This window comes from Canis aureus, chromosome 1, assembly GCF_053574225.1.
Source record: "Canis aureus isolate CA01 chromosome 1, VMU_Caureus_v.1.0, whole genome shotgun sequence".
NCBI lineage: Eukaryota > Metazoa > Chordata > Mammalia > Carnivora > Canidae > Canis > Canis aureus.
Window position 1 is genome coordinate 99,370,813 of NC_135611.1, and position 12,903 is coordinate 99,383,715.

Sequence of the window (12,903 nt, forward strand, 5' to 3'; positions counted from 1 at the left end):
GGGCGCACGCAGACCTCTGGGCTCTGGCGGGCCCCCGCCTACGCATCCGGGGGACCTGCCCTCCCCGGCTCGCCCGTGCAGCCCAACTCCCATGGGTCGTGGCACCTGGCTGCGGTGCGCCCCTTCCTCTCGCTCCGACCCCGCCCACCCCGGCGCAGCGCCCTGCCCTGGTAACCGCCCAGGGGCTCTCCTACCATTGACACCAGGGCTGAGCCGGCTCTGGGTGGCTCAGGGCCGCTCCTGAGCAGGGAGAAGCATCCTTAGCAAGAACAGCAGATGCAAAGGTCCTGAGGTTGGACTATTTTGGAAGGTTGAGGGACTGCCAGAAGTCGGGTGGCTCAGGAAGTCTGGGAAAGGGGCCCAGGTGGACACAACCGGCTCTGCTGCCTGGCAGGGGGCGCAAAGAGGTGAGTGTTCTGGGACCCCCGAGTGCTGTTCCAGCAGAGCAGCCCTCCCCAGTAGAACACGTGGGAGAGAGTTGCTTTCACCCCATGAGCTCTGATCCTCCTCAGCTCCACGGACCACACATGGTGGGTTTCTTGGAGCCACTGGGCCATACAGGTGTCCCCTATCAGCCGCACTGAGAGGGCCGGGTGAACCCACACCCTCCACACCATGCTGGGGGCCTGCAGCCCACTCCCCTGCAGGACTTGCACCCTGAGCTAGGAGGGGAGGGGGACTGAGGCTCAGGCCATGGGGAGCCTGCAGTGCTGGTGGGAGCCTGGCCACCTAGAGGGCCGCTGGAGGCAGGCATGACATCCGAGCATAGGTGTCTGCAGAGCCACCTTCCATTCTGCAGGGAAGGTGCCCGGGCTGTCCAATCGCCCCATTGCAGACTTCTTACCCTGCCTGTTCCCGCACACTGTCTCTGTGCCCACATTTACCCGCTTTACAAGGACACAGGTCTCACTGGGTCAGCATCAGCCTGCTGGACCTCACCATGACTAGGTTACCTCTGAAGGATGCTGTCTCCCAAAATGGTGTGTTCTAGGGGCTCCTGGGGCTCCATCGTGAAGCGTCTGCCTCAGGATCAGATCATGATCTCAGGGTCCTGGGATCAAGTCCCACATGGAGCTCCCGCTCCTCCCTCTCCCTTTGCTTGTGCTCTCTCTCTCGCTCTCTCTGTCAAATAAATAAATAAAATCTTTACACAACCAACAACCCCCTGTGTGCCGTGAGGTATGGGGTCAGGGTGTCATGGCTTGGATTTGGGGTGGGGGCAGGGTGGGCACGGCCGGCTGGTGATGCCGTGTCAAGGTTGGCAGCATGTGCTCGTGTCTGGCCCGCGAGCTGTGGGTGTTGAGGCGCGGGGCGCTGGCCTGTCGCGACCGGGAGGCAGCAGGGCCGGCCCCAGGTCCCAGCCACATCCCGGGGGAAGCCCTGTCCCTTGTTGTGGCTCCGAAGGCCCACCTGCTGCAAAGCCCAGCCTAGGGCCGCCAGATGGGCTGGGGTCGGTTCTCAGGTGCTTCCACCTCCGCTGGGCTGCCCCGCCTGGAGTCTCTGGGCCAGCCCAGCAGCACTGCCTGGGGCAGGGGCGACACTGAGGCCCCAAGGGGGAGCCACTTGGCCCACCAGAGACCACCAACTGCCTGGACTACCCCTGCCTGACAGCTGGACCCCATCCACGGCAGGAACCATGGCCCTGACAGCCTCTGCCCCCCAGCCCAGGGCCTCAATGTTCTAATCTCTCATAGAGAAGGTTCTGGCAATCCTCCTGACATCACAGAGACTGGGACACCATCAGTGTGGATCTGACCACCGAGGAGGGCCCCACAGTCCCCATAGGCCCCAGCAGCCTGCCCTGGCTCTCCATGTCCTGGCCCAGATTGGAAGTAGTGCCCAGACTATGCCCAGCTGCTGTCTCTCTGCCCTCAGGCCTTAGCCACCTCCTCCAGGAAGCCCTCCTTGTTTACCTGCCCCTACAAAGCCGTGCTCAGCATGTGTGTGTGACCTCACAGCCCATGTGTGTCTGCCACTGAGAGGACTATGCCTCCACTTTGCAAGGGGAAGAGGCCAGGAAGGAGGCCCGGAAGGAAGTCGTGGGAGAGGCAAGGGGAGCCCAGCACGGATGTGTGAGGAACCGACTGAAGCCTTGGCCTCCCTGCATCAGAGGTCTGGCCCCTCACCTGCTCCTCGGCTCAGCCTGAGGCTGGATGCAGGTGGCATGCTGCAACGCCTGGGGGAGGAAGGAACCGGGGAGGGCGGGGGTCCAGGGCCCGAGTCTCAGTGTTCTTCTCTGGAAGATGGGCCAACGTGTCCTGCAGAGATGTGGACGGGGGTGAAGGGCCACCTCAGGCGTCCCCTCCTCCCAAAGGGCTGCCCCAGGAAGCCTCCTCAGGCCGGGCAGTGACCAGTGTGTTGTTCTCGGGGGCAGGAGGTCGTGGGGGCTGGAGGGGGCTGTGCCTGGGCTGCAGCAGGAGGGCCTCATGCTGTGTTTCTCTCAGATCCAATAGTAACTGCCCAAGTATAAACTGCTTTTTGTTTTTCTTTAAATATTCCTGACTTTTTTTTTTTTTTTTTTTTGCTTCTACTCAATAGAAACATGAATTTTCATCCTAAAATCCTCTCACAATGAACCAAGCCTGGGAAGTTCCATTGAACATGGTGAGAGTCAGGGAAGCCGTGTGGCCTTATGGGCTTGGCTTCTTCTTCTTTTAATTAAAAGCAATTTTCAGTAAAGTAACCTGAGCTTGTAGCTCCGTGAGCTGAGTGCGTGGGGAGAAAGGAACTGACCCCCCACGATGCTTTCTGCCAGGCCATTCAGTGCCGCCCACGCACTGGCCCCCAGCAACCCCAAGGGACCGTCACACCTGTACCCTTCTGCAGGTGAGCCCGTGCCAGGGCCCAGCTCTGACCCCGTGTTGTCCTCCCGGGCCAGCAGCCTGCACACGCGGGCTTGCCTGGGCTCTCAGGAGGGAGATGGCTGTGTCACCCCAGGTGACATCCGGCTGCCGCCCAAGGTCGCAGAGACAGTGCGAGGACATGGCCCCAGCGTCCCTGTGTCACTGCAGGGCCAGGGCAGGTGGTGGATTCCTGATGGGATCCCGCACAGGAGGGCGGTGGCCTGACCGGCTGCTCCATCCCTGCTTCTGGGTTGCAGGTCCTGGGTTCCTGCCTCCCAACCTCTCTGGGTGCTGTGTGGGGTCACTACGCTAAGCAGGGATCCATTCTCTAATCAGGAAACAGGAAACTAGGACAAGTTTCCAGGGTCGGGCACCTGTAAACCACTACACACGCTCCCAGGCCCGCCGGGATTCCACTGTGAAAAGATGTGTGAAAACCCTGGTTTATAGTGGGGAGACTGAGGCCTGGGAAGGGGCCTGTCCTGGTGCAGGCCACCAACCACATGGGTGCTCCAGGCAGGCACACAGTAACCAGGGCACTGGAGGGTCAAGGGCGATCCCGGGGCTTAGGGCTCCTGAGCCACTTAAGCTTCTTTCAGGCCTGCACCTGCCCGGGGTGTCTGCAGTCACCAGAGAAGTGTGAAAGCCTGTCCCCACCACTCCCCGCCCTGTCACCCAGTGGGTGCCCCCCCAAACCTCACAGCCTGGGGAGGCATTTCTGGGGCCCCTGTAGGGAGGCCCCTCAGGAGGCCTGGGAGCAGGTGGAGGCCATCCCCATGGACACAGCTCCACAGCCCAGGGGCGGGGGCTGACCGGCCTGCTCTCTCTGCCTTCGTTTCCCCACCCGTAAGCTGGGTGTCCTTGCTCTCATCCCTCCCTGGCTGGAGGGTAGGCAGGTGCCTAGGGGGTCAGGCCCACAGTCAGGGTGGGACGAGGGGGAGGAGGGGCTCCAGTGGCCTCAGGGAGGCAGGGAAGAGGCTGCTAGAGTGCCTGGGCCGCACACCTGCCTCGCCCCCTCCTGTCCAAGCTGACAGCCGTTTTCCAGGAACCAGCTTGAGCAACGGCACCTCTAGGTTACGGCCGAGAAACTGAGGCTCAGGCCTGGGAGCCGCACAGTTTGCCAAGTGGCTGCCATAGTGGCTACAAGAGGCAGAAACACCACGTCAGCACCCAGGCGACGCTGAGTGCATTCGGGAAGGGCCCAGGGTTCTGGGTCCCAGGACGGGGTCCTGCCATTCCAGCATCGGACGCCACTGCTCACGGACGCTCTGGACCGTGGGCAACCTTGTCCTGGCACCCGAGGTGCTCGGGGGACCTGGGCTCCTGGATCCCGCTGCTCCAACATGGGTGCTGCTCCAGACCACAAAGGCGACAAGGGCCAGGCCTCCCGGGAGCCCTCCTGCCCTGCGCCCCGACCCCTCTCCCCAGTCTGCAGGCTCTCATCCCTCCCAGGTCCGGCAGAGGACAGCCAGCACCCCTGTGAACCTGACCTAAGGGCGTTCAGCCCTTCCTTGTCACCCACGTCCCGCTGCCCGGGCCTCAGTGATCTCTGGATCTGCAGGGTCTGGACGGAAGCTCTTCATGAAACTCCTTTCCTTCCATTCTGCCCAGCGCCGGGGCTCGGCTGGTGCTGCCATGCTCGGCGCGGGGGCTGCCACCTCCAGGCAGGCCTCCCTGCTGACCTGGGTTGGGCTGGGGAGACCAGGAGCTGACCCTGGGGCACACGTCTATCCTGCGCCCTGATCCCTGCACCGGCCGGCATAGGGCGGCCGTCACCCACCCTGTGCAGAGTCCACAGACGGTGGCTGGTCCAGGTCATGTTGGCGACACCTCAGCACCCCCCATTCTGTCCACTCACCCCGGGAGCTCAGGCCTAGGTCATCAGTGACCTTGACCTCAATGCGTGGCACCCTGGGGGTCCTCAGGGGTGTCATCTTCCCCCCATGCCCCCTCAGCCAAGCCCCTAGGCCCAAGACTTCCCCTGAGGCCCCTGAGGTTTGTGCTCTGAGGCAAAATGGTTTCGAGGGGCCACGTGGACCCGGAGGGACCACCCCTCCCCCCCCTCCGCTGCTGGGCGTGCCACTGCCTGAGACGGACACCCCGGGGCTGCCTTCACCTGCAGACCAGCCCATGCCCTCGGGCGCCCATCCTGCCCTAGGCACCCCAGGCCCCAGAACCTAGGGCCTGCTCACTGTGCTCGGCCCCTGCCGGGGGAAGCCACAGGGATGGCTCTCGCAGTCCCTGCTCCCTCTGCCTCCACCAACCCCTCCCACACCCCCAGGGGCCCCTCGGGCTGGATGGCTCCCAGGCAGTGGCCCCTCTGTGGTGGGAGCTGGCCTGCCACAGGGTCGGCCGCATGGTGCAAGCATCATATGGGGTCACCCAAGAAAGGATGGGAGGCTCCCCAACCCTGCGTGCGGGGTCCCTGGGCCACTGGAGAGGATGTTCTCCGTCCTGGGAATGAGTGACCGTGCTTAGTCCCCACCACTGTGCCTTGTCCCCGCCTCGCCACCCCTGCCCAGAGTCCCCTCCAGCCAGCCCGGCCCCCAGACCCGCAAGCTCCCCCGCCCCCCCGCCCCTGCACATCCCCCGGGACCAGAGGAAGGTCACTCCAGGTGCCTCCAGCCACAAAGTGCGTCAGGTCTCAAGGCCCCGCCGCAAAGAGCCATAGCAGTGAAGAGCCATAGCACAGGGGCCTTGGAGCTGTGGGAGGGTCCTCGTGGCTCCTCCCTGCGAGCCCTGGCGGCAGCTGCCTCTTCTTGCAGGGACACCCGCCTCCCGTTTGGGGACCACCCAGGCGCACTGTGACCTCACCCAAACTAACGACTTTGGCAAAGATCTCGTTTCCAAATTATGTCGCATTCTGAGGTTTCAGGTGGACATGGGTTTGGGGGGACACTGTTCGGCCCCACCCCTTCCAACCCACTTGAGTCTCACGTTCAGGGTACGCCCTCTGGTCCCCACAGCTCCCAGAATCCTCACCCAACCCTGAGTGACATGCAGAGAGGACAGAGCGAGGGACTTGCAGGGCCAAAGGTGGCTGCCGCCCACAGGGCCACGGGGACTTGAGGGTGGGTGAGTCACCGTTTGTGGCCGATGCTCTGACCTCCAGGGTTGGTCACCCTGCTCTCGTGGCCCTGGCACCTTGCAGGTTGTCGCCATCAGACCACAGGCCCCACAGCCCTGGCCCAGGACCCATGGGCACCTGGGTGGCTCAGTGTCACCCCACCCTGGCACTCTTCCAGCAGGAGCCCTCGTTGTCCCTCGTGCAGCTCTTCCGGGACATGGAGGCCAACTTCCCCTCACGCCCCGAGCTCTCCCAACCTGACTCCACTGCCACCCGCCCAGTGTGGGGTGAGCTGCTGTGCAAATTGCCACAACGTCCACAATAGCACACATTACGGTCATTAAACCAACAGAAACATCTTCTGTCTTGGTTCTGGAGGCTGGGGCCCTGAGGTCCAGTGTGGGGAGGGTGCATGGCCTCTGCAGACATGGGGACGGTGGTCCCAGGGCCTCCCCGGCACATCCTCTCCTCTCCTGATGGAATGCGTCACTGGAGTTAGGGCCCCTCTGTCCTTGTCTGAACCAGTGACATGTGCAAAGGCCTTGTTGCAAATAATGTCATGTTTTCAGGTTCCAGGTGGACATGAGTTTGAGGGGAAACCATCCAACCCAAGATGTCTGCGTGGGCTTGTTTCCAACTATCTTGTTCTCCACCCACTGTGGCCTCCAAAGGAACTGCTTGCATCCAGCCTACATAACAGGAGCTGCTCCTGAGAGGACCTTACCTGACATGGCCCCCGCCCTGATCCCCGGGGACCCACCCAGCTCCTGGACACCTGCTCTGGGGCCCCTGGGAGACAAGCCCTCCATGCTAGCTGTCGTGTACCCCTCCATGGGTGGGCGAGGATGACAGCCCTTCCCTCCTCGGCTTTGGGAAGACACAGGCTCCGGCTGCCCTGGAGGGGGGCCCTTGGCAAGGACCCCAGTATCCTTCCTGAGGTGGATGGGACACCCAAGTGTTAGTTTCCTGGTGCCCCTTTGAGGACAGATGTAGTGTTTCCAGGTGTAACCTGCTTCTCTGGGTGTGGATAAGGCACAGGGAGGAGAGCCCTCTGCAGGGTGGAGCCACGTGTCATGGCAGTAAAGGGAACCACTTGTTCTTTTTGGGGACACTGCCAGCCGCACCCAGGAGGAAGACAGGGCCAAGGTGGGACCACAGACAGCGGCCATGGGTACAAAGGCAGCGGGGAGAGCAGGAACAGGAGCCCCGCGGCGGGGGGAGGGCTGGTGTGGGGTGCTCCCAGCAGGCCCCCCCAGCAGGCCCTGCACCCACAAGCAGCACAGAGCCCAGGAAGCCCCAGAGCTAGTGGGGTGGAGGCTAGTTTTCCAGGACAGAGTGTGCAGAATGTGGGGAGGGCACCTGGCTCCGCACCCTGGGCCCTCATCTTCCCTCATAAATCGGGAGCAGAGGTGGACCTGAGGCTGTCAGACCAGGGTGGCGGCCCAGGCTCTGATCATGCTGGCTGCTTCGGGGACATGCACAGCCCTGGGGTGACCTGGAGCCCCTGGGACAACCTGGAGCCCTTTGGGGATGCCCTGGAGCCCCTGGGATGACCCACAGCCCCTTGGGGACACCCTGGAGCCCCTTAGGCTCTCTGGGGGACCATGTGGGGTCCCTTGGGATCATGGCTGCATCATCTGGGGAAAGATGGACATGCTGATGGGAGAGGAGGACAGGCCAGGACTGAATGTCCCCCCAGCACCAGGCGCTGCCCACATGCACCTGCACCTGGACACAGACCTTCGCTACACACCCAGTGGGATCCTGGAGGCAAGGCTGGGATCCCATGGGGGGAGGCCTGGGGGTCTGGGTGCAGGTCTGGAAGGCTTCATGGTGCTTTCCTCCATGTCTGATACCTGAGGGGAGCACTGGCTGCCCTGCCCACCAGAAGCCCTGTGAGGGTGGGGGCATCCAGAGGGTTGGGGCTTGGGGGTCCCCAATATGGCCACCCCCAGTTGCCAGCTGGGCCCTGGGATGGATCTGCCATAGGGAGCTCACCTGCAGACACCCGGAGATGCTGTGCAGCTGCAGCTGGAGCTCCCCCAGTCCTGAGCCCTGGGGCCTGACCCTGCCACCCCCGTGTGCCCACTGCCATGTTCTGGGCATGGCAGTCCCTAGGTCTCCGTCCCAGGAGGAACAGGCTCCGTTCCCAAGACCCAGAGACCAGAGGGGCTGGGCCCTAACTGCTAGGCAGCCCCCCATCTCTCTGATCCTCCATTTCCCCTTCTGTAAAACGAAGACTCCCAACCCACAGTGCTCAGGGGTTGCATGCCAACAGCGTCCTCGACGTCGCCAAGGCTGCTGGCAGATACCGAGCTCCTGCTGAGCCAGGTGCTGTGGTGGGTGCTGCGTCCTGTCCTGGGGGAGGCTCAACAATAGAGACCCCCATGCAGGCTGTGGGGGCAAAATGAGGCTGGATGTGTGCAAGGACCAGAGTCCAACCCTTGGCCCCAGCAATCTAAGCGGCGGCACCCCAGAGGCACACCAGCAATGCCCGCTGCACCAATAGGTGGACTGAATGACTGAATGACCCCACTGTGTGACCTGGGGCAAGTGTATGTCCCTCTCTGGACTCATTTCACTACAGCCAGGATGCCTCTGAGCGTCCTCCTTCTCAGCAAGTGGCTGGCTCCTTTCACCTTCCAGTACCCGCTAGGGCCTAGTGAGGACACGTGTTGAGGTGCTGCGGTGTAGCACGGGCCCCAAGCAACATGCAGAACCTCCGTGGAGAGGGCCCTAGGCCGGGGACACCACTCGGTAGACCCCTCGCTCCACACTCGGCCCCTGGGCCTGGCATCAGGCTGGGTAGGTGAGCTCTGTAGACCACCCCCTGCCCCCCATACGGTAAGTTCAGGATGGCAGGGACCTCTTCCTGCTCCCAGGGCAGTAACTACTCATAGGGGGTGTGGGGATGCAGGTGGAGAGGCTGAGAGCCTCCGCCCTCCATGGGTGGGCAGAGGAGTGCCTGCCGGCCCCTAGACATCGCACTCCACGGCAGTGACTTCCCAGGAACACTTGAATTTCCTCTCTTGAACAGCTAGAGGCTGCAGCCCCGAACTGACCATCACGGGGCTCTTCCTGGAGGCCCTCTGGGGCCCCAGGGCCCTATCCCCACATGCACCCACAGACCCCCCTGCAGCCAGCCCACTCCGTGGCCCCCACCTCTTAGACCACTGCCAAGGGAGACCCTGCCCCAGGCCTGGACACTCTTCCTGTGATACCTGCCCTGGGTGTCCTCAGGAAGGCAGTGGCCCTGGGACCCCGTCCAACTGCTTCCCCCTCCCCACAGAAGGGACTTCTTCCCCGCAGCCTCAGGCCAGGTCCACAAGGGCAGGGGGTTGTGCCTCCAGCCCTGCTGCAGCTACACAGCCTGTGGACCCGCGGCTGCCCGACGCTCTCCCAAGGATGGCAGGGGACTCTGCTGGGGGCAGCAGTTCACCATGGAAACCTGTGTGCAGGGACGCCAGGCTGCAGGGCCCAGAGAACTCCTGAGGGCCAGCTGGGAAGACCAAGTGGGCACCTGCTGGAGGGCCTAGTTTCACCCCCTGCTCCACCAGAGCACCACCACACACCAGCCAGTCAGTCCCAGCTGTTCCCTCAGTCTGGAGTTATGGGACCCGAGGGACCTCCTGTGACTCAGTTTCCTTAGCTATCAAGTAGGAACATCCCAGACAGGGTGCCCTGAGAAGAGTCCCCTAGGCCTGCGGAGGCAGTGGGTGCTCAGTGAGCGCAGAAGGAACAGAGGTCGTCGGAGAAGCAACTGGACCAGGGGGTGGGGGGTCTGGGTGCTTCACAGCCTGCCCACCCTTGGGCAGGGACCTGCTCCCCGCAGGCCTCGCTGTGCCTTCGCCGTCTCCCCCAGACCACCCTAACCCCAACCCCGAGGCTGTGCCCAGCTGCTGGCTGCCAGCATTTATTTCCACAGACAAGCACTGCCTGCCGCCAGCGGGGGGAGACAGACACAGATGTCGGGCCCCACGTGAGGCAGGGGCAGGCCCAAGGGCCTCCCCTGGGCTTCTCAGGTACACCCCACAGGGATGCCCCATGTGACCAATGGCCCCCCCAAATGGGGAGGCGGGTTTCAGGGCCAGGAGTGGGCAGGAGGGAGGTGGAGTCCGGGGTCAGTCAGTCCAGCTCGCACAGTACAGATGGTATGGGGGGGCAGGCATGACCGCAGACCTCTACCTCAAAGGGGGTCTCCAGGCACCCCCAGGATGCTCCTTCTGCCTCTGGAGCTGGGTGCCCCACACCTGACAGGCCATACCCTGGCCAGGCCATACTGCTGGGGCTTGGGGCAGAGCCGGACACATGCTGGGTGGCTGGGCCCATTTCCTCCTCTTCAGAGAGGTCCCTCCAGGGTCAAGTGCCCTGTGGCCTGTCCGCCCCCAGGGGGCCGGGAGCCCCACACACCTGCACAAAGCCTGTACGTAGTCTCGGACACCACCTCCCAGGTGACCACAGGCCCTGCTGGGGTGGCTTCAGAATTGGGACACCTGCCGGAGGCTCAGCTCACAGGGCCGCCAGGCCTGGGTCCCCGCGGGCAGCTGCACTCAGGGCCTCCAGCCACCGCTTCTGCAGGTCCACTGACGGGGTGCTCAGGTACAAGGACTGCTGGCCCCGCTGCAGCCGCCACACATGCCTGGAGTCTGGCATCTCCGCGGGGTCCAACACACTCACTGTACAGCCAGAGAGGGGGACGGTGCGTGGTGGCCAGCCATCCTGAAGCAAAGGAGAGCTAGGTGAGCACCCTGGCCTCGGCACTCCTGGCACCACAGAACTCTTCCCCATGGGGGGCAGCAGAGGGGTGACCTTGAGCAACCAGGGAAACTGAGGCCCGACGATCACAGGAGCCTGAGCAGCATTGGTCCCAGGCCCCTCTGGGCACTGTGGACCTGGGGCACTGGGCTACAAGAATCAGGGTGTCCGCCCAGCACCACTGGAGGGCAGGTGGGGGACATACCTGGCTGTCTTCCTGCAGGTGCAGCACCAGCTCCAGGGGGTCTGAGGCTGGGATGGTGGCCCACACCTCGCTCCAGGCTGCACCACTGTCCGACACCTGCAGGTGGCCGCAGAGCAGGCTGGGCTGGGGGTCAACAGCCGCTGGCCCCTGGAGACACAAAGGATGGGGTCATGTACAGCCTCGCAGTAGGTGTCATTCTCATGGGGGCGGGGGCCAGGCCTGGCCTCCTGGGAAACAGGCTGCACCAGGGCCCAGGCCAGCCTGACCCACCCCGGGGTCACCACGAGGCCTCCTGGTACAGTCTGGACCCCAAAGGACTGAGAGCATGGGCAGCACCAAACCAGAAACAGAGATAAAACAGGGCAAGATGGAATCGCAGGAGGCAGGGCATGGCTCACAGCGAAGGGCTGCACACGCGCGCCACACACACACACCGTACGCATGTATCACAAACATGTACACCACGTGCACATGAACACATACGCTGCACACACGCGCACACGTACACGCACTATCTCTCTTGGCACAGGGGACACCAAAAGCCCTGGGGGCACAGTCCACAGAGGCTGCCAGGGGCAGGGCTCCCATCCAGGACAGTCACAGGACCTGGCCTGCCTACCTCTGTGCTGTGCTTGGGCTCCTCAGGTGCCACCTCGGGGCTGGGGCTCTCAGGTACCGCCCGCTGCGTCAGGAAACACCCTCGGCAGACCCGGCTCTGCCTGCCATTCTCAGCCTTGAACTCAGAGCACTTCCCACAGATGACCTGTAAGGCAGAGGGCACCTGTGACCCCGGCCCCTGGGGACAGGAGGGACAGAGCACGTGCAGGGGAGCCTCATCAGAGGGCAGGGATCCCAATGCTGGCCCTCGCTGGCCATCCGGGACTTGTTTCCTTTCCTGGAGGGTCCCAGCATCTGTGCGCATGGTAGGAGACTGGGAAGGGGCACCAGGTACATGGAAGGATCACTAACCACCAGGGAAACGCAAATCAAAGGGACGAGGAGGAACCAGATATGTCATGCCTGTCAGGATGGCTAGGACCCAAAACAGTGTTGGTGAGGATGCTGGTGAGGGCGTGGAGAAATCTACCCCTTGTGTGTTGTTTGTGGGAATGCAAGATGGCAGAGCTTCTGGGGAAAACAGAGATCCACCTCCAAAAAACTGAACATAGAGTTACCCTATATTAAGCAATGTCCATGATTTCTACTGGATTTGTTTCTATTTCTCTGGATGGTTGGATTAGTGAGTGGATAGACAGATGATGACACATGAATCCATCCATCTATCCATCCATCCATCCATCCATCCATCCATCCATCCATCCACCTTTCCATCCTTTCACCCATCCACCCATCCATCCATCCATCCCCCCACAACTCACACATCCATCACTCATCTGTCCTTCATGTGAGGATTCATACATTTCTCTCTCCTTTCCCCAGGGTTTCAAGGTTTCACACGAAGGCATGACAATAAATACCATGCCCAGCACAGTCTGCGGGGCCCTGTGGAAAACCAGTTCTAACACAGCTCTGTGCTAAGACCCACTTGCTAACACGTGTGCCATTTTAATAACTTAGCCTGGAAGTACTTGAATCAACAATCCTTTTACCAGGAAAAACCCTCCCTTTCAACACCAAGTTCAGAAGCCCATCCTCAGGAAAAAGGGCTCTGGCCTCTGTGAGGAGAACAGGGGAGATGATCACTGCGGGCGGGGGGGGGGGGGGCGGTGCAGTGGGAGGCCACCCAGCTCCAAGCTGTGCTTCCAAATCTGGCACTTTTTCACCCACAAGACTGTCGGTCTAACACCAGAGCTGAACAGGCCGCAGGTGGGGTCTCCCTGTCTGCTGCAGGGTGCTGTCCCTGGTCGTGGCAGAACCGCCGGCCTGGACTCACCACCCCACACAGCTTGCACCGGTGCTTCCTCTTGGTGATGGAGTTGAAGGCCTCGCCGCAGCTCCTGCAGCCCAGCTTCTCCTTGTCGCGCCCGGTCTTAGCAGACCCTCTCCTGGACTCGAGCTACAGGAGGCAAGTG

General features: G+C 62.5%; 1 protein-coding gene and 2 long non-coding RNA genes across 3 annotated transcripts in view; 1 reads left to right on the forward strand and 2 right to left on the reverse strand.

Moving 5' to 3' along the window:
• Positions 1–119: 119 nt before the first annotated feature.
• LOC144321700 (uncharacterized) lies at positions 120–1,657 on the reverse strand. Its single transcript, XR_013387265.1, has 3 exons — positions 1,411–1,657; positions 954–1,122; positions 120–387 (listed from the first exon to the last, which is right to left on the reverse strand). It is a non-coding gene; the product is annotated as an uncharacterized LOC144321700 (long non-coding RNA).
• A 68-nt stretch (positions 1,658–1,725) lies between these two features.
• On the forward strand, positions 1,726–2,683 carry LOC144321732 (uncharacterized). The gene is made up of 2 exons (XR_013387278.1): positions 1,726–2,112; positions 2,539–2,683. It is a non-coding gene; the product is annotated as an uncharacterized LOC144321732 (long non-coding RNA).
• A 7,127-nt stretch (positions 2,684–9,810) lies between these two features.
• FGD3 (FYVE, RhoGEF and PH domain containing 3) overlaps positions 9,811–12,903 on the reverse strand; it is a 30,462-nt gene continuing 27,369 nt past the window's right edge. Inside the window, exons 15-18 of the mRNA XM_077910990.1 lie at positions 12,765–12,887; positions 11,490–11,633; positions 10,871–11,017; positions 9,811–10,629 (exon numbers count right to left, since the gene is read on the reverse strand). Coding sequence (XP_077767116.1) covers positions 10,420–10,629; positions 10,871–11,017; positions 11,490–11,633; positions 12,765–12,887 — 624 coding nt within the window. The 3' untranslated portion in view covers positions 9,811–10,419. The remainder of the gene's footprint in view (positions 10,630–10,870; positions 11,018–11,489; positions 11,634–12,764; positions 12,888–12,903) is intronic.